Source organism: Poecile atricapillus, chromosome 17 (genome assembly GCF_030490865.1).
Source record: "Poecile atricapillus isolate bPoeAtr1 chromosome 17, bPoeAtr1.hap1, whole genome shotgun sequence".
Taxonomy (NCBI): domain Eukaryota; kingdom Metazoa; phylum Chordata; class Aves; order Passeriformes; family Paridae; genus Poecile; species Poecile atricapillus.
Genome location: NC_081265.1, coordinates 1,524,210 through 1,545,128, shown reverse-complemented (window position 1 = coordinate 1,545,128; position 20,919 = coordinate 1,524,210). Strand labels below are relative to the sequence as shown.

The window sequence follows — 20,919 nt, the reverse complement described above, 5'->3', positions numbered from 1 at the left end:
GGTAAAATGAAGGGATTAAAAAATAAAGGGTAAAATCAAGGGGTAAAAAATCAAGGGATTAAAAAATCAAGGGTAAAATCAAGGGGTAAAAAATCAAGGGATTAAAAAATAAAGGGTAAAATCAAGGGTAAAATGAAGGGATTAAAAAATCAAGGGCAAAATCAAGGGGTAAAAAAATCGAGAGCAAAATCAAGGGCAAAATCAAGGGCAAAATCAAGGGATTATAAAAATCAAGGGTAAAATCAAGGGGTAAAAAATCAAGAGATTAAAATCAAGGGATTAAAAAATAAAGGGGTAAAAAATTAAGGGATTAAAAAAAATCAATGGGGTAAAAATCAAGAGCAAAATCAAGGGGTAAAAACTCAAGGGCAGGATCAAGGGATTAAAATATCAAGGGCAAATTCAAGGGGTAAAAAATCGAGAGCAAAATCAAGGGTAAAATCGAGGGATTAAAAAAATCAAAGGCAAAATCAAAGGATAAAAAATTAAGAGAAAAATCAAAGGAAAAATCAAGGGATTAAAAAATCGAGAGCAAAATCAATGGATTAAAAAATCAAGAGATCAGCATTAGAATCCACCAGGAGTTTAGAGTTGGGGTGGGATCCTTTTTATTGTTTTTTTTTAACTTTTTAAGCAGGTTTTGTAGCTTTTCAAGGAATTTTAATTTTCTTGGACCTAAGAGAGACTTCACGGAGTCACGAGGTGACATTGATGGGGTATCCCTGATTTTTCTAAGGAAAAATGGATAAAAAGAGGTAGAAAATGATGGTGCTACCAGCATTCCCTGCAGGATATTTTCCCTTTTCTCTGTATCCTTCATTTATTTAAATAAAAAAAGTGCTAAAAGTAGGTAAATTGTGCTGGTGATCCCTCACCACCAGCATTCCCTGCAGGGAATTATTCCTTTTCTCCATATCTCTCACATATCCACCAGGATATTTTTCCTTTTATCCCTATCACTCATTTAAAAGGAAAAATAAAAGGATAAAAATAGGTAAATTATCCTGGTGATCCCAGCATTCCCTGCAGGGCATTTTCCCTTTTCTGGGTATCCCTGATTTATAAGAAAAAATGGATTCAAACAGGGAGAAAATGATGGTGATCCCTCACCACCAGCATTCCCACAGGGAATTATTCTTTTTCTCCCTGTCACTCATTTTTAAGGACAAATGGGTTAAGATAGGGAGAAAATTCTGATGATCCTGTGCCAGCAGCATTCCCTGCAGGGAATTTTCCCTTCTCTGGAGAGCTGCGATTGTTGGGAGTGAAAATTCCCTCTTTTGTTCCCATTTCCCGGAGTTTCCTTGTGGCTTGGATGGGTTTTCCCGGGTGATTGGAAGCAGATTGATTTATCTCACACGGAGAAGCACTTCCAGCCCTGGCTCCGAGGGGATGCTGTGCCTGGAAAAACGGGAAAATCCAAAGGATTCCCAGAATTTAAAGGTGCACTTTGAGGGGGGAAAAAAAAAGGAATAAATTCATAATAATTCTCCTTTTTTTTTTTTTTCCTCTAGGAGAAAACCCTTTAGGAAGGGAGGGGAATGCTTTGGGATAGGGATTTCCATCCCGCTTGAAATGAGAGGGATAAATTTTCCATGTAGGCAAAGTCTGCAGAGGCTGGAGCCAAAAATCCCGGAGCAAAGCAATAAATAATGAAATAAATTAATATTCCCCCCTTCCCTAAATCTCCAGATTAATCCCTGTAATCTCCAGGGGAAAAAAAAAACTCAAAAAATAATCCCAGGAGCATCTGTGAGGTCCAAGGCCGTGCCCGGTGGTTTCCAGCTGTGGGAGAAGGAGCAGAAAACAGGGAATTGTTTCTGTTTCCCAGGGAATGCCCCAGCTCCCGATTCCAGGTGGGAATGGGAATAAACCCACCCCAGATTCCAGATTTGCCTCCCCAAACTGGGGAGCTGCCCATCAGCACCGTGATTTCCCTCAGCAAAGCTAAAAATCCCAATTTTCCCTCTCTTTTTCCTCGGATTCTCCTCTTTTTAGCACTGCCCAACCTTTTTTTCCAGGGGCAAACAGCTTTTCCCTGCTCCCAATTCCTTTCCTGCTGCCTCCAACCTCACTCCAATCCCGATTCCTCCCCAGTTTTGCCTTTCTGGGATGATTTTGGGAGTGGGAAGTGAATCCCACTATTCCAGGGGCTGCTGTTGGAGCTGCCCCCCAGCTCAGAAATAATCGGGATCATTTCACCCCAGGGCTGGGATCATTCTCCCAAAATTCCAGAATTCCTTTCACTCTGTTCCCCAGAGCAGCTCCCTCCTGATGGTGTTTTTAGGCATAAATAAAAAATGAATTTATTTCAGGCATTGCCTTGCAGTCTTCAGGCTACTGTTCCTTTACATATTCCCAGAAAAGGGGGGGGAAATTCCTGTTCTCCAGTTTTTTCAGGCATTCCCAGGATTTTCCAAGCTGAAATCACACCCTGCTGTCTCCAGCTCAAGGTGCCCTGAGAGGCCAGAGAAACAGAACTTTAAAAACTCAGAAAATCCCAAGGAATTCCCAGCTGAATTTACAAAATTAATCTGGTCCCAAGGAATTCCCAGCTGAATTTACAAAATTAATCCGATCCCAAGGAATCCTCAGCTGAATTTACAAAATTAATCCGGTCCCAAGGAATTCTCAGCTGAATTTATAGATTTAAACGCAATTCTTTAAGGAATTAATTTCCAGTTAAAGGCCCCAAGGCCGTCCCCCATCAGCTCCTGCTCCCGATTTCCTTTTTTATTCCCCAGGATCAGCTGGAATAGGGAATGGGATCAGGGAACTCCACACCAACCCCGTGTCCTGGCATCCTCGGATGCTCCCACCAACACCCAAAGCACGGATTCCATCCCTGCTCCGGGAATATTTGGGATAGGAGGGAAACCCGTGGCCTTTTACAGCTGGAATGACACAAGGTGGAATCCCTGGAGACCTGAGCAGGGCTGGGAAAAGGGGATGAAGGAAAATGAGAGGAAAAGTGAATTTTCTGTGCTTTTCTGAGCCTTCTCTGCTCACAGGAGAGAGGGAGAAGCCAAAGTGTGGGAATATTTCTGTGGGATGCAGCCCCTCTCTCGGATTTAATAAATGAGGAGGGGGATTTTTACATTAATTAAGCTGCAATTAACAGAGCTGAACCAGCCCTGCCAAAACCTCCCTCCGAAAACCCCGGAGCAAACACTCCTGGCCAAATCCAAAGGCACAATCCCACCTGGAATTCCGTGTGCTGGGCCAGGGATCAATAATCGATCCAGTTTTGATATCAAAACTCGAGAGTTCTGCTGTGGGAACGCCTCTGTTTTTAGGGAATTCCTCCGCACCCCAAAGCTTCCCGCTTTTCCCTCACCGCGCAGCGCGAGCAGGGGAAGATTTTCCGGGATCAGCAGCTTCTCCTTGGATTTCTCCCCCGCTGGAGGAGCTGAGGGGACACGGTGACACCACAGCATCCCTGGGGAAACCTTCCCAACACCAATCCCGAATCCCTGGGGTCGGAGCAGAGCCTGAACCTCCTCGGGATCAAAGGGGAGCGGGATCAAACCCTTCCCAAAATCCATAAAGCAACTTTTTCAGCACAGCTCGTCCGAAGCACGGCGATATTTTAAATTTTGACAGAAAAACCTGCCCAAATCCACCCCCCAGGGCTGTTCCCTCCACTCCCAAAATTCCCATCTCCTCCACTCCCCGCACTAACTCTTGGAAAGATTATTCCCTAAAAAACAGGGATTCGATTTAGCACAAGGAGCAGGAAAAACCCATCAAACAAGGGCTTTAATCCTTACTAAAAAAACCTTCCCTGCTCCCTGAGCTCGCCACTTTGGATAAAACAATGTCAATTCCAGATTAAAAAAAAGAAAGGAAAAAAGGAAAACTTCCATCCTGATGGGAAAGCAGCAGCTTCTAAAGGCAGCTTCCACCCGGCTGTGATTAATCAGCTTGTCCACCTTGTCCAAATAGTCCATCGAGCAATAATTAAAAATAATAAGCCAGAAATTATCGAATCACACACAATAAGCGCAGAGCTCCTTCCCCTCTCGCTTTTGTTTATTGTTCAAACTTGTCAAGCCCCTCGCCCTGCTCCGGGAAGGCAGAGCCCCCTTCCAGCAGATGGATGTGCAGGATGAAAAATCTCCTAATTATGAACCTTTTCCTCCTTCCATCCGTGACCCTCCCCGATTGTCCCGGAGTTGTTTCTGCCAATCAGCAGCAGGGCCAGGGGACAAGCTGCTGTCACCGCGTTCTGCTCCTCTCCAGGTACATTTTGTTCACATTTTGGCCCCAGCAGCTCCAGGTGAGATCAGAGCAATCTCCTGCCTGCGTTTGCTTGGATGTTCTGCTGCAAATTGATTTATTAAATGAGATTTGGGGAGCTAAATTCCAGCATGCACCAGCCTAGAGCTGAGATCACCCAGGGAAAAGAATCCAAATTATCTCCTGTAGTATTGGCTGAAAGTTTACCTTTTTCACAGCAGATAACAACTCAAAATTCAGCGGCCCTCTCCTGGAATATTGGATATTTAGCAAAGGAAAGAAACACAAATCTGGGGAAGGCATCCTCGGTGTTTCAGGAATAAAAACACCCCCAAATTCCCCTGGAGAAAATCCCCGCTCTGCTCGCAGTGCCCCTGTTCCTGCAGACAAAGGCTCTGGAACAGAGCACAGCCACTTACCTTTAAACTCACCCAAAGCAAAAACTACTTTCCAAAAAAGTCTGCGAGCATGAAAGGAAAAAAACACAAAAACAACATAAAAAAAACCAACAAAGTCATCACCAGAACCTCAGTGAAAACTAAAAACAACCGAGGAGAGGGTTTCCAGTGCGTTTATTCACAGCGGCTTCCCCGCTGCCTTGTCCCTTTTTTTTTTTAATTCTTTTTTTTTTTTTTCTCCACGTGCCCTTTCCAATAGCTTGGAACCCTCCTCGTCAGGATAACGGCGACAATCGCGACAGGGGAGCCCCGCCGCGACAGGACACGGAGGCGGCCGCTGCCCCGAGGGTTGTCCGGCCGCACAAAGGCTGCAAATGAAAGCAGCAAATTAAAATTAAAGCAGCTTCGAGAAAAGCCCGACTTTAACGCTCGAGTTGCAGGGGAAAAGTTCTGGGCTGCGAGGTTTGGGAAGGGAGCAGCGCTCCGAGGTTTGTGCCCCCGAAAGGAGCTGAGGAGCGCGGGGAGAAGGGAGGGAGGTGGGAAAGGGCAGCTCCCACCGAATCCCCTTCTCCTGGAGCCTCAAAAACCGGGATTGCGTTATTGCCCACCTGGATCGGGATGGGAGCGACAGCCCCGATTCCCTTCTGACCCGCACGGGAAAGCCGCTTGCGGCTAAAAAAGTGCGAATCCTACAAAGCTCTAAAGATTTCTGCGGAGAGAAATATCTGCATTTATCCAGGGATAACCCCAGGAGCTCCCGGGATTCCGCTGCGGGGACCAGACTGGATCAACTCGGCAAAACTTTTATTTTTGTGGAGAAAGTGAAGGGAAGAGGCCGCTCCTTCCCCGGGCACAGCTCCAGGCCGGGATGCGGGACTGGGATGCGGGAACAGGATAAGGGATCGGGATGGGAACAGGGATGGGGAACAGGGATGGGGAACAGGGATGGGGAACAGGGATAAGGAACAGGGATGGGGAACAGGGATGAGGAACAGGGATGGGGGACAGGGGTGAGGAACAGGGATGGGGAACAGGGATGGGGAGCAGGGATGAGGAACAGGGATGAGGAACAGGGATGAGGAACAGGGATGGAGAACAGGGATGGGGAACAGGGATGGGGAGCAGGGATGAGGAACAGGGATGGAGAACAGGGATGAAGGTCCCGCAGCCCGGTCCGGCCGCGCCGGGAAAGCCGCACCGGGGCCATCGGGATGGGCAATAAGGATATAACGAGGAATAAACGGGGAAGGCGCGGATGTCGCAGCGCGGGGTGGGCGGAGGGAAGCGCCGAACCCCCCTCTAAAAATCCAGAAGAAAAAATAAAAATAAAAAAAAATAATAAAAAAGGAGAAAACTCGAAAGCGCAGCAGCGATGTTGGGGTGTCTGGGGGCGGCCACCCGCAGCCCCCCGAGGCTGTCCCCGCTGTGTCCCCGCGCTCCCGGGAGGGTTTCGGGGGGCGCGCCCGGCCCGGCCCGGCCCCCCCCGCCCCCCTCACGCGGTTCCTGAGCCTCTGGCGCCCCCTCGGGACGGAGCCGCGCAGCGCCCGCGGCCCCGGCGCGCTCCGCTCCGCGCGCCTGCAGCGGCCCCGCCGGGCTCATCCGCGGCGGCTCCGGCAGCCATCCGTGGGGTGCCGCGGGGGTCCCGCGGGGCTGGCCGTGGTGCCCTGGCCGCTGTCGCTGTCGCTGTCGCTGTCGCCGTCGTTGTCGTTGTCGCCGCCGCTGTCGCCGCCGCCCGTCCCGCCCCGGGCCGGGCCGTGCCCCCTCAGCGCCGCGCGGCCCCGCCCCCCGCGCGGCTCAGCCAATGGGAGCGGCGCGGCCCCCGCGGGCAGCGCTGTGATTGGCTGTGGCGGGGCGGGCGCGCGGCCCCGCGCTGGGTATTTGTGCGCGCGGCGCGCGGCGGGCGCAGAGCCGCGCTGGAGACCGGCGGGGCCGCCGCGCCCGACACTGCCCCGGCCGCTCGCCCTGCTCCTTCCTCCTCCTCCTCCTCCTCCTCCTCCTGCTCCTTATCCCGGCCTCGCCAAAGTTTTTCCCCTTCCTCGTTTCGGAGTTTTTTTGGTTTTCTTGGTTTTTTTTGTTTTTTTGTTTTTTTTTTAGCGTTTTCTCGCTGAGGAGAAGTAATAAAAAAGTTTTTTGCAGGCTTCTCGCGGTTCTTCTCCGCTCCGCAGCCGGTGGAGACTTCGTTTCTCCGAGTTTTTACTTTTTCAACCCTTCCCTGCCCCTTAACGCTTAACTTTTTAATTTTTATTTTTTTTTAAATACTTTTTTTCGCCCCCTTGTTCCCCCTCGGCCACTTTCTCGCATGAATCTCCTCGACCCTTTCATGAAAATGACAGAAGAACAGGACAAATGTATCTCCGACGCCCCCAGCCCCACCATGTCGGATGACTCCGCCGGGTCCCCCTGCCCCTCTGGATCCGGCTCGGACACGGAGAACACCAGACCCCAAGAGAACACCTTCCCCAAGGGCGACCCGGACCTGAAGAAGGAGAACGACGAGGACAAATTCCCGGTGTGCATCCGGGAGGCGGTGAGCCAGGTGCTGAAGGGCTACGACTGGACCCTGGTGCCGATGCCGGTGCGGGTGAACGGCTCCAGCAAGAACAAACCGCACGTCAAGAGACCCATGAACGCCTTCATGGTGTGGGCACAGGCGGCCCGCAGGAAGCTGGCGGATCAGTACCCGCACCTGCACAACGCCGAGCTCAGCAAGACCCTGGGCAAGCTCTGGAGGTGAGTGCGGAGCCGGGATGCGGAGCGCGGCGAGGAAGAGGATGGTGCGAGCCTGGAAAAGGCGCTGAAAAACTTTTTTTCGCCGAGTGCAAAACTTTGTTCGGGGGAGAAGGCGGAATAGGAGCGGGGGAAAGCAGGGAAAAGTTCGCTTTCTGGTGCTGGAAGTGGTTTTTGCGCCCCGAGCGATGGCCGGGGGCCGGCGGAGCCCCTCGGGCTGCCCCGGGCGTTGTTGGCTTGCGCTGCCGGAGCGGAGGAAACGCTGGATTTTGGGGATTGCATCAGCTCGGGCCGGGCCGGAGGGAGCGCGGGGCGATGCGGGGAGGGTGGTGGCGGTGAGTGGCGCAGGGCCGGGTGGCCTCCGAGTGCCAGAATAAGGCGGGGAGGGCAGGAAAACACGGGGCGAGTGAGTCACCTGGGCCACCGCGTCCTCGGGGACAGCGCGGGGGGGGAGCCCGGAGAGCTGAAATCTGTCCCCGGCAGGCAGCGATGTCCCCAGATGTGCCCGCAGGGTGGGCAGGGCGAGGGCTGGACCCCGCTGCAGCTCCGGGCTGGGCACCGAAGGAATGCGGGGGACGAGAGGGGCGACAAGCACAGAGCGCCGGGGACAAGGGGGTGACAAGCCGCGAGTGTCCCGGACGGGGGGTCCAGGCTGTGGGGGGGGCTTTGCATCGCTCTTTGGGGGGATCCGAAGGAGGGGGTGTCACAGCTCGCCGCCCCCCACAAGTGACCCCTCGCCCCCCGTGTCCCTCCAGGCTGCTGAACGAGAGCGAGAAGCGCCCGTTCGTGGAGGAGGCCGAGCGGCTGCGGGTGCAGCACAAGAAGGACCACCCCGACTACAAATACCAGCCCCGGCGGAGGAAGTCGGTGAAGAACGGGCAGGCGGAGCAGGAGGAGGGCGCGGAGCAGACCCACATCTCCCCCAACGCCATCTTCAAGGCGCTGCAGGCAGACTCGCCCCAGTCCTCCTCCAGCATCAGCGAGGTGCACTCGCCCGGGGAGCACTCGGGTAGGTACCCCCGGAGCCCCCGGGGACACGGCACAGCCGCCCAAAGCTGCGGCCCAAAGCGGGCTGGAGTCGGGGTTGGGTGAGGGAGGGGAAGGGAAAGAGCCGGGAATGGGGTGAGGAGCGGGGAGAGCTGCCCGTGAGCTGTGCCCGTAACCTGGGCACGCAAATCCTCACCCCACCGCAGCCACCTCCCCCCGGCTGCGGGCGAGGAGCACAAACCCCTCTTTTCACGAACCAAAAATCCACCCCAAAGCCGTGGCCGTGCTCCAGCTCCTGCCCGGGGCGGTGCTGACAGGGCCGGGGTCAGCGTCCCTCGCACCTGGGCTGCGCGCGGAGCACCAGCTAGCCTTCCACGCCTTCACCCTTCCCCTTCCTCCCCCAGGCCAGTCCCAGGGGCCCCCCACGCCCCCCACCACCCCCAAGACGGACCCGCAGCCCAGCAAGCAGGACCTGAAGCGCGAGGGCCGCTCGCTGGGCGAGGGCGGCCGGCAGCCGCCGCACATCGACTTCCGCGACGTGGACATCGGCGAGCTGAGCAGCGACGTGATCTCCAACATCGAGACCTTCGACGTCAACGAGTTCGACCAGTACCTGCCGCCCAACGGGCACCCCGGGCAGCCCGGCCAGGTCAGCTACACCGGCAGCTACGGCATCAGCGGCACCGCGGGCACGCCGCCGGCCGCCGGCCACGTGTGGATGTCGAAGCAGCAGGCGCTGAGCGCGGAGCAAAGCCCGCAGCAGCAGCAGCAAAGGACGCACATCAAGACGGAGCAGCTGAGCCCCAGCCACTACAGCGAGCAGCAGCAGCACTCCCCGCAGCAGCAGCAGCAGCAGCAGCAGCAGCAGCAGCAGCAGCAGCAGCAGCTGGGCTACGGCTCCTTCAACCTGCAGCACTACAGCTCGTCCTACCCCAGCATCAGCCGCGCTCAGTACGAGTACGGCGAGCACCAGGGCTCCTCGGGCTCCTACTACAGCCACGCCGGGCAGGGCAGCGGGCTCTACTCCACCTTCAGCTACATGAGCCCCACGCAGCGCCCCATGTACACGCCCATCGCAGACACGGCGGGGGTGCCCTCCATCCCCCAGACCCACAGCCCGCAGCACTGGGAGCAGCCCGTCTACACGCAGCTCACCCGGCCCTGAGCGCGGCTGGGGGAGAAAAAGGCCGGCAAAAAAAAAATTAAAAAAAAAAAAAAAAGAGAGAGAGGAAAAAAAAGTTAAAAAAAAAAAAATATATAAAAAAATCAACGGCAGCAACCCGGCAAAAATGAAAATTTTCGGATGGGAAGAATAATGGGAAGAGAGCGGAAGCAGCGAGAACGAGTGGCCTCGGACTGGTTCGGTGTTTGAAATTGAAATTGTGTAGTTGAAATAATGATTAAAAACAGACTCACGTGGAAGCTGGCGGGGAGGAGAGAGCGCCTCGAGCCTTCTGCACTACAGCATCCTCCAGCACCCGCTCCCAGCCCCAAAATTTGGGACAGACTTGCCAAGGACTGGACTTGAACTCTGCTTCAGAGATTTCCACCCAACCCGCCCAGCTGGCTCCTTCTCTGGACTTTTGTAATGATTTTTTTGTTGTTGTTGTTTTTATAGCAGTAATTAAAAGAAAGACAAAAAAAAATTAAAAAGAAAAAGAAGAAAAAAAATGGGGGGTAAAAGAGAAAGCTCGGAGTCCTCTGTGAGGAATATTCTCTATTTTAAATATTTTTAGTATGTACTGTGTATGATTCGTTACCAATTTGAGGGGATTTATACCTATTTTTTAGAGATTTTTTTTTTTGAAATGCTCTTATTTTTCCAACAGCTAAAAAAAAAAAAAAATGACACTTAGTGGAGCAGCCCTAGGTTTTCTTGCAGAGGTATTTTTGTATAGAGAAGTGTCTTTTTTTGCTCTAAAAATGAAACTAAACCAGCGTGCTCTGCCCTGGGAACCCAGCACTGGGGCAGGGACCAGCATGGGAGAGGCTTTATTTTTCTAACTCGTAGCAAAACCAGCCAGGAGGAGAACTTCACTTTATTTTTTAATAACCTCGAGCCTTAAAAGAAAAACAAAAAAAAGAGGAGGGAAAAAATAAAAAAAAAATTAAAAAAAACCCCCACAAAAAGAAATCAATCCATGGAGCAGCCCTGAAAGTGCTGCTGAGAAGCCTTAAAGCAGCCCCGTGATAATCACGGGCTGGGGGCTGAGCCCGACCCCTCCGGGCCCCCCCTGCCCACCCCAGGCTGCCAAACCCAGCCAGGGAGACCTCTCAGAGCCTTTAAATTATTTATTTGGGGAGAAGAGCAGCTTTTAATCACCATTTTCCTTGGGTTTTGTTGTTTGGATCTCCCCCGTGAGTCCTTTGGGAAGCGTTGCGTTAGTTGGGAGCGTTCTTTGGGGAGGGGGTGACCGTGCCTGTTAAATTATGGTCTGAAACTGTAACCAGTCCTTTATTTATCTCTTTAATTCCTTTTGGTTGTTGTTATTATTATTATTATTATTCTTTTTTGGAATCTGTGTCCTGGGTTTGTACAAACTTTGCGCTCTTCCTTTTTTTTTTTTTTTTGTGTTTTGTTTGAGGTTTTATTTTATTTTTTAATTTTTTTTGTCTCTTGCCTCGGAGGAGGAGAAACTGGAAGAAGGAAGAAGAAAAAAAAAAAAAAAAAGAAAAATAATGAGATTTGTACAAACTAAAGATTGCAAATGTAGCGGATCACTGAATCATTTGCCTTGTTTCCTGCCTCAGCTCTCTGGGACACACGAGCTCGTGCAAGGACGAGCCCCACACCCCAGCCCTGCTGCAGGGGTGGCACCGTTTTAGCCTTCAACCCCCCCAAAAAACTGCCTGGGAGAGGTGGGGGGGGACACTGATTTTGGTGAAGCTGTGGCTGAACAGTTAAGGATTGCTTTTTAAAAAAGACAGCAGACTTTTTTTATTTAAAAAAAAAAAATAATGATATATTTGTTAACTTTTTTTTTTTTTTAGGGATTCAGTAGGAGAAAAAAAAAATCTTAAAGCACTCTTATAATATGGCATCTTTCTATTTCTGTATAAAAGCAGATCTTTTTAAAGTATTTCTGTAACTTAAAAGACCTGTCCTTTAAATCATATTTTGTCTTTAGGTAAGTTTGGTTTGGTTTTGGTTGCAAGATCCTTCTCTTTGTGAAACTTACCTTGTTTTGTTTTGTTTTGGTTTTTTTTTTGTATATTATTGTTTGCAATAAATATACATTGTATTAAAAGTTCCACCTGCCCCAGGTGTGGGATTTATTCTCAGGGTTTGTGATCAGCCTCCAGGGGACACGGGAGGGTTCATGGCTGAGGGTTGGGCTGTTCCCACTCCTTTATCCCAAATTCGGCCATCCCAGGAAAAGCAGAGCCAGGGGATAAATGGGATTGGAGATGGACAAATCCAGACTGGCCAGGGCAGGGTGTGACCCCAGAGGTGACACCTGAGCTCTGGCTGTCCCCACATCCTGCTGGCTCTGCTCTCCCCTGGGCTGTGCTCGGGTTTGGGGGTGCTGAGCAGAAAGGAGCGACCCCAAAGCTTGGGGCTTTCAGATCCTCCTTTAAACACTGCTGCAACCCCCCAGAGCCCCCCAGGAGCCGAGCAGGGCAGGTGGCATCCTCAGGGATCCGTGTCCCCTGTCCCTCCCCAGGACAGAATGACCCCCCTGGCTCAGCCCAGCTTTGATTTGCCCATCAAACCCCTCCCAGATAAATCCCTGCTCCAGCCCTGCCCTGCCGGGCTCTGCAGCAGCTCAGGCCAGGCTTTGTCACCTCCCCCAGCGCTGCTGTCACCGCAGAGCTGGCTGGGGACACAAATCCCTGCAGCAATCCCCTGCGAAAACTGGGAAAACTCCTGTGAAAATGTCCCGACTTGTCCCCAGCTCCCCCCGGAGCTGCAGCCGGCACGGGGCCACCCTGGGGCACCTGGAGAAAGCAGAGCCAGGGGATAAATGGGAATAAATGGGATTGGAGATGGACAAATCCAGACTGGCCAGGGCAGGGTGTGACCCCACAGGTGACACCTGAGCTCTGGCTGTCCCCAGATCCTGCTGGCTCTGCTCTGACCTGCCCGCTTCAGGGCTCACTTCCAGGAGTCAGGCGGAGATTTTATCCCCCCTGGAACCTTTTCCCGGCTGGAAAACCTTCCCTGATCCCATCCAGAGCACGGGACAGCGATCCCAGAGCACCCAGAGCTCCCGGCCTCACCACAAACCCTCCGCACCTCGGTGAAGTGTTTTACATTCCGGAGGGATTCATTAACTCTGAGCATTAATTGGGGTCAGTGGCTCTCTGCTGTGCCATCTGGGAACTCTTTGATCCCGGACATTTCTCTTTCCCCTGCCCCGCTCGGACTTTGCCCGCCGCAAGTTTTGGCCTGGCTGCTTTTTTAGGGATAAAAGAACAAACCGAATAAAAGCAACATAAAAGAACAAAAAATATAAAACCTGGTTTTAGGGTGAGGAAGGAGCTCCAGGGAGAGCTCAGCGGGTGCAGCTCCAACAATTCCATCCAGAAATGTCTTTCCAACACTGGTGTGGGTGGGGTGGGCTGGGAAATGAGGACAGACATTGCCTGACCCTGCAGGGCCAGGAGGGACCTTGCTCATCGCACCCCACTGGGAGCACTGGGAGCACTGGGAGCACTGGGAGCAGATCCCAGCGGGATGGGATCCCTGCAGGATCAGAGCTGAGCCCAGCACGGCCCCATTTCCATCCCAGCCGTGCTCAGCTCCCCTCTCTCCCCTTCTCCAGAGCCTTCTCCACCTTCCCAGCGGGAGCATCCCGGGGATTCCTTCCTCACAAAAACCCCAAAAGAGCAGAAATCTCCTGCCCCGGCCCTGCCACCCCGGCTCTGGCTGATTTTGGGGTGGGTTCAGAAGGATTTGGGCTGCTCCGGACAAAGCCCAGCTCCGGCCCCCTGCCCACCCCCGACCCCGGCGGGGAGACCCCCAGGGAGGGGAAAACGCTGGAAATGGTCGCAGCCCGTGCTGGAGAGCAGAGCAGGAGGCTGGGGAGGGAAATGATGAGCCGGGGGAGCTCTGGCGATGCTGCAGGGCAGGTTTGAGGCGGCTGTGGGGTGGGGGACACCGGCAGAGCCCCCCGAATTCCAGCAGAAATTCCGGATAACGAGGCTGAGCCCTGTGCAGTGCCGGGAGGAGTCGGGTTTTTCCACCAGTTCGCGGGGAGGTGGAAATGAGCGCTGATAAATCAAATTAAAGAGGGAGAAAGTTTTCCGAGCCGCCCCACGGCGCAACCCCGCTCCCCGGGATATCCCGCTTTTCATTGCTCGGTGTCAGCCGCTCCTTCTGCGAGCTGAAATTCGCTTTTTTTTCATCCAGCTGCCGGTGCTGACATCGCCGTGGAGCCGGGGCTGTGTCCCGGGGAGCAGGAGAGCGCAGGAGCCGCTCCGGGATCCCCGCGGGAGGAGCGGGGATGCGGCACCCGGGACGCTCCCTCTGCCCTTCCCAGCGCCGCTTCCCGCAGGCAGGAGGGGATTCCCAAGGAAAAGCGAAAGCGGCGGAGTTTCCCCTCGGCTGGGGTTGGTTTCCCTCGGGATCGCGCTCAGGGAATTGCGGCCAAGCGGGAGAGGGGTTTAGGAAAGGGGGGAAACCCAAATGCCCCGGAATTTGGTTAAAATGCTTGGATTCGATGTTATAAAGATGGAAAAAGGGGAGGATTTAGAGACACGGGGCACAGACGGGTCCAGGAAATGAGAGAGGACACCAAAAATAAAACCTGAAGCAGCTCTAGCACAACCTCCTGCCTCTGCCCGGCTGGGAATGAGGATGGAGATGGATTGGGATAGCTCAAAGCTGCCAGGGCTGCTGGACACGGGGACACTGCTGTCCCCTCTGCCACCCCCAGCTGTCACACACCGTGCCCGGATCACGACACCAACAACGGGAGGGGGGAAAAGGCTCCTCCAAACCCCTCCTGCCCTCCCCGCCAGGCAGAGCCCCCTCCGGTGCAGAACGAACCCCTCTGGGGCAGGGATGGGTCATCCCCAGGCTGCCCCCACAGCAAGCCCAGGGCCATCCCACTGATCCCAAAATTCCCAGGATCCGCTGTCTGATATCCTAATTTCAGGGGAAAAAGCCCTTGGGGATCTGCATCGTGCAGGGTCCAGATCCAACACCCAAAATCCCAATTTCAGGGGAAAGTCCCATGAGGATTTGGACCCTGCACAGTCCAAATCCACCACCCAAAATCCCAATTTTAGGGGAAAAACCCCTTGGGGATTTGCATCCTGCAGCGTCCAGATCCAACACCCAAAATCCCAATTTCAAGCCCCATGGGGATCTGCACCCTACAAGGTCCAGATTCATCACCCAAAATCCTAATTTTGGGGAGGGAAAACTCCATGGGGATCTGCATCCTGCAGAGTCTAAATCCACCACCCAAAATCCCAGTTTCAGGGAAAAATCCCATGAGGATCTGGACCCTGCAGAATCCAGTCCCGCCACCCAAAATCCCAATTTCAGGGACTGCTCGAGCCCCCACAGCAGAGTTTCTCACAGCTGGGAAGGATTTAACCCTCAGCTCCCCAGGGACGTGGTCCCCCAGCCCAGCACAGGTAGGAGAGAGTTTCTGTCCCCTCCCAGATGTGTCAGGAGGGAAAAAAAAAGCAGTTTTACATCTGATTTCCCTGCTGCCAGCGTGGGGATTAATTACACACCTCGTCTGGGCAGAGCCCAGCTATCACCACGCAGAGTCTCGCTCCATAAATTTCCAACTGCTAATAATAAGGCTGGACAGGAGTTTTAAAGCTTCAGTAGACAGTTTACAATTAACCTACTCCTGTCAGCTGGAAAATCACCTTAAAATGGGATTCCAGTTCACGTCTGGCTCGCTTGGAGCGGGAGTTTCACTTTTGGAGAGTGAGGAACTGCCCTGGAAACGCAGGGAAGGCACCGAGCAGAGCCAGGGGAAGGCCCCGGGGGCAGTTCCAGCTCAGAGCTGACCTGAATTTTTCCCGATATCGGGGCAGATTTCACCAGGGCCCTGCCAGCCCAGCCCTTGGGAGCTGGAAATCAGCTCCATCAGTTTGGGAGATTTTCGGGCTCATCCCAAGCAGGTTTTTTTTTACCAAGCAGACAAAGCACACCTTGGATTTCACAGCTGAAGGAGAGGAAAATGTGGATTTCGAAGCCCCAAACTGCCAGAGATGCCCGAGGAATGACGGACACGGAGCACAGGATGCGCCCACCTCAGCAGCCCAGTGGCTTCCTGGGCTTTTTTCCCAAGCTGGGAGGTGAATTCCATCAGTTGGAGCCAGTGGTCATCTCCCAGCTGAGCCAGAGTAACCAGGACACCCCCGGAGCTCAGGGTGCCTGACCCCCTCTGCTCCCTCTTTTAGCAGCTCACTCACAACTTCCAACCATAAAAATCACCCTAAAAAGAGAATGTGGGCTTTTACTGCCAGGGTTGGGAGGCTCTGGAATAGAATTCCCAGAAAAGCTGAGGCTGCCCCATCCCTGGAGTGTCCCAGGAGCCACCTGGGACAGGGGAAGGTGTCCCTGGGGTGGGAGTGGATGGGATTCAAGGTTCCTTCCCGCCCAAACCATCCCATTATTCCATTCAGGGAAGCTTTGGGATCCAAACCAAACCTCGTGGAGCCTCACGGCTTTGTCCCTCATCCCTGCCACAGCTCCAAGGTGAAGCTTCCCAAAGCTTCCGCTCGAAACACCTTTGAAAAGCCCCAAATAAACGAATTCCATCAGCAAGGAACAACTTGGGCAGGGAGAGGAGGGGGGGAGCGGGGAGCCGCCCAGTCATTTTCTGTGATTAAAAGGCAAATTTTATTCCTGGAGAAACTTGGAAGCAAATGTGGCGTTGCCATGGTTTCACACCCACTGGCTGGAAATGACAATATTAGCAGGGTGACCTGGTAATTAGAAACTGTGCCCCCAGGTCAGGCTGCGGAGAAAATAAAGAGAGATTAGGGCGTGCTAAAGACACCGCATAATGCTGCGGGCTCCTGCGCTCCCCACCTTTTATAAGCGGCCCATTTAAATGCAGATTCTGACTTTCCACCTGGGGCTGCTAATCTGTCTCACAGCCAGATCAAACAATGAGCCAGCGCTCCGCACTGTGGGGCCGGGCTGCTTTGAGGCTCGGGCTGTCATCGGGTCCCTCGCCCTGCCTGTCCCCCTTTTTCTCAAGGGAAAAGCCCGAGGTTTTCATTCGCCCGTGATTATTTGTGCGCCTTGGGTGTTTGTGTCCTCCTCTCCCACCCTTAAATTCCGAGGGTTTGGAGCAAAGCAGGTTCAGATTTTCATCCTCCTCTTCCTCCAAACTTCAGTGATTTGGAGCAAACCAGGCTCAGATTTCCATCCTCCTTTTCCATCCCAAACTCCAATGATTTGGAGCAAAGCAGGTTCAGATTTTCATCCTCCTTTTCCACCCCAAACTCCAAGGATTTGGAGTAAACCAGGCTCAGATTTTCATCCTCCTCTTCCTCCAAACTCCAGTGATTTGGAACAAAGCAGGTTCGGATTTCCATCCTCCTCTTCCTCCAACCCTCAGTGATTTGGAGCCGCCTCCCTGGGCAGTTCCAAGGTCTGACCACCCTTTCCTTGTAAAAATTCCTCCTGATGTCCAACCTGGACCTCATCTGGTGGAGCTCGAGACCTTTTCCTTCTGTCCTGGCATTCCCTGGGAGCAGCTCCTGACCTCCCCCGGCTGTTCCCTCCTGTCAGGGATTTTTGGAAAGCCACAAGGACCCCCCCGAGCCTCTTTTTCTCCAGGCTGAGCTCCTCAAAAAACCCCCAAGGAATCCTTCCCTGACAGCCTGGCCCATAGGAAGACTCCCAGGACTCTGCCCATGGAAAAATGTGGGGAAAATCATCCCAAGGTGCTTTCCCTGGTGGCAGCAGGATGTTAAAACCCATCCTGCTCGAAAGGGTCGTTCCAGTGTCACCAAAGCCAGGTGACATCAGCACGGCCGAGAGGGACAGGGCTCCTCAGAGCTGTTCCTGGCCCGTGAACGCTCCTCTCTTCCATCCAAGAGCATTCCAGGGAGCGCTCATCACACCCCGGCAGGTGTCGGGAGCATCGGGCACCGTCCCGGCCCCTCGGAGAGCTCCTGGAATTTTATCCGCTTCCCTGAAGGTGCCAAAGGCTTTGGTCAAACGGGGATTAAAACGCGGGGTTCGGTAAAATCTCCCCTCCTGGGATGGGTTTTGACATCTCTGTGGTGCTGGGAATCTGAGCTCGGCCAGCTCCAGGGAACCAGCGCCAAACATTCCCAGTTCCAGATCCACCTCGAGCTTTCAAAACGGGAAAAAAACGAATTCGGGAGACTTGTGGGGACACAGTGGAGGATGCTGCCTCCCCCTCCTTTATCCCAATCTTTGTGAAATGGCCAACACGGGAAGGGAAAGCCGAGGGGGAATCCCGGAAAAGAATCCGGAAACCCTCGGGAGGAGCAGCCTGTGGATGCAGCGGGCAAATCCCTTCATTCCCAGCTGCCCTTTTTTGGGTGATCAAACAGGGATCGCTCCTTGGAGCAGCGCTGCGGTACTAAAGGAACACAGTGGAATGATGGAGGCACTGGGAATTCGGGAAAAGCCAGCCTGGATCCCTTCCCGTGCCCACCTCCGGCATCCGGGCAAAGCTGAGCTCCTCCGTGCCTCAGTTTCCCCCAGTGTCAGCTCCTGCTGCACCGCACAATTCCTTCGACACCTGCAGATCACCGAGCCCATTCCGCACCGGTTTTTCTTGCAGGTATCAGCCCTGAAGAGCCGATTTTGGTCACCTCACCCCTCCAGGCAGCACAGACACTGCGAAACGACCTCCCCCTCCCCAAAATAAAACCCCAAACCTTATCAGCTCCATCCTGTCCTTCCCGAGCCCCTCTGCCGCCCCCCGCCCCTCTGCTCGCCCCCTGCCCAAACTGTCATGGTTTATTTTGTTTGGGTGGATTTTCTTTCTCCCTCTGCCCCCCCTCCCCAGGCCAAACAGAGACTTTTCCCATGGAGATGCAGCCCATTAGCATCCTTGTGCATAATTAGAGCGGCGGCCATTGTCATGCAGAGCAGCCTCGGATGACAACACTTCAGCCCGGACGACGCAGGAACGCCGCGAGCAAGTTTCTCACACTGGTTTTTTGGGTTTTTTTTTTTGTTGTTTTTGTGGTGTTTTTTGTATTTTTTTTAGCCGAGGAGAACCGGGCTCAGCGCGGCTTGGAGATTTTAATTAATTAATTAATGGCTACTGGGCTTCTCCCAGCCTCTCCGCCCGTGGGCTCCGTCTATTTTATTTTTTTTTTTGGTGGAATAGAATCGTGGAGTGGGTTTGGGTTGGGAAGGAGCTCAGAGCTCATCCCTGTCCCCACCCCACGCCTCCCACCCCAGGTGGTTTGGACACTTCCAGGGATGGGGCAGCCATGGAAAAACCTGTGCCAGGGAAGGATTCATTCCTTGGAAAACTTTTTAACTCAATAAAATAAACCCAAGCCCCAGCCCAGGCAGGCTCGGGATGATTTCCCAGGGCACAGAGGGGACAGGAGCGCTGAGCCCAGGTGGGTTCTGTCCTCACTGCTCTCCCTGAGGCCTCACAGCAGCCAGGACGGCTCCAAAAGCTTTTCCTGCTCCCAAATCAGCACCTTCGAGGGGTTTCTGCTGGCTCAGGGTGGACACTGCTGGTGGTGCTCGGGGAAAGGTGGGAGAGCCGGCCCAGGACGGCTCCCAGGAGGAGCTGAGCTGGATCTGAGCCCCTCGCCTGGAATTTTCCCCTTCCCAGCTGCTTTTCCCCTGCTCCTTGGGCAGGAGATGGGAGCAGGTTCGTGTACAAGGCACAAGGACTGAGATCCATTTGCCCAAGAAAAGCTCTAAAACAGGAGCTGATTTTCAAATCATTCCAGCAGAGGCAGGGGAAAACTCCCAGATTCCCCGATCCCACTGAGAGCAGCACATTCACCACGGGACAGAGCAAAAGATCAGCTCGGAATGGGAGAATAAAGCTGGATTTATGGCTCTAAGAAATTCCCAAGCCCCGTTTCCAGAAGGGATTTACCTTCCCAAGGGGCAAAGTCCCGTTCTCTGGCAGTGGGATTTGCAGCCTCACTTCTGCCAAGAGCTCCAGAGCCTCCAGTCAGAGGATTTTGCTCAATGAGAGGAAGATTTGAAAGCTTTTATTAACCCCAAAATCTTTTATCAGCCCCAAAATGTTCTCCACAAAACCCACCCCACACCTGCTCCATTCCTGGCTGGAAAGGGATCCCAGACAGATCCAAAGCCAGAGGGGCTCCCCAGACTCATCAAGCAGAACAAATCAACCCCAAATCCTGCCTCCAGAGCTGAAATATCCATCAGAAATCTGTCTGGGAGACCTTCAGCAAGCCCTAAACAGGGCTGGGGGGATCCCAGATGGGATTTCCAGCTTTTTCCTTGGGATGGAATCAACAGCTCCCAGCAAGAGGCACCAAAAGTCGGAGGAGCAGCAGGGCCAGAGCTCTCCTGGAGATTGAATTCCCCAGCGGGAAGCTCAGGATGCTGCTGGGAAGGTCAGGATGGTCACACCTGCTGGGTCTGACCCTCAAACCAGCGCTTCCCTCCCCGAATCCCAGCTCCTCCAGCAGCTGACGTGGGTTTGGCACCCACATTCCAGAGTCTTTTCAGCTCCCTGAGGTGCTCTGCCAACATCTTCTGTTCCGGGAACAAGAACTCCTTTGAGACGGGAATTTCAGAGGGAGCCAGTGGGAAACCGGGGGTGGCTCGGAGCCACTCCTGGCCACGATCTTTGCCATTTCTGATCCTCCCTCGCACCGATTCCTGCTCGGTGGAGGGCAGGGGTGGGAATATCCTGCATTCCTGTCACGGGAGAATTCCTGAGGCTCCACCTGAGCATCCCAGAGCTTCCCCGGCAATTCCAGCCCCTTCCAGGCCACAGGAATGACTCAGGATCCCACAGGGAGTCACAGGGATGGCATCTGGGGCTCAGGATCCCACTGCAGCCGGCTGAGTCACAGGGGAGGAATTTGGGATATTCCTGAGGAACTCTGGGTTTAACCCTTGCCCTCCCAACTCTGCCCTTTGCTTTCGGGCTGGGAATTCTCCCTCGAATTTAAAATGCGCCGGAGCAGCAGGAGTGAGAGGTGGGGAGGAGAGGGGCGCGCCCACCGGCGCCTCCCCAAATTCCTGGAGGATCCCAACACCCCCCCATCTGTCTCTGGCCCATCCCTGCGGAGCTACATCCCTCCCAAAATCAGGGATTTCAGCCAAAAACGCGGCCCGGCCGCGCTGCCCCTCAGCAGTTCATTAAGGATTCCCCTCATTAACGGGGGGATTGAGGAAAACCGGGAAGCGAAGGAGCCACGAACACCCCTGAACCTGTCCCAGCCCCCCGGAATGATGGATCCGGGGGGACACTGGGAGCAGCCCAAGCAGCAGAAGGAAAACTCCTTGTCCCGCATGGGACACCCCAAAACAATCGGCTGGATCTGCTTGGGAAGTGGCACAGCCCTGTCCAGCCCTGCTCCACACAGGGAACCCCTGGACTGGCCAGCAGGAAAATCGGGAAAAACACAGGAAAACTCTCCAGTGGATTGTCCA

At 53.8% G+C, this 20,919-nt stretch overlaps 1 protein-coding gene across 1 annotated transcript; it reads left to right on the top strand.

Moving 5' to 3' along the window:
* The first annotated feature begins 6,557 nt into the window (after positions 1–6,557).
* SOX9 (SRY-box transcription factor 9) lies at positions 6,558–11,579 on the top strand. The gene is made up of 3 exons (XM_058852615.1): positions 6,558–7,367; positions 8,120–8,373; positions 8,756–11,579. The coding sequence occupies exons 1-3, from the start codon at positions 6,937–6,939 to the stop codon at positions 9,514–9,516; spliced, it is 1,446 nt and encodes a 481-aa protein (XP_058708598.1). The 5' UTR covers positions 6,558–6,936; the 3' UTR covers positions 9,517–11,579.
* The last annotated feature ends 9,340 nt before the right edge of the window (positions 11,580–20,919 follow it).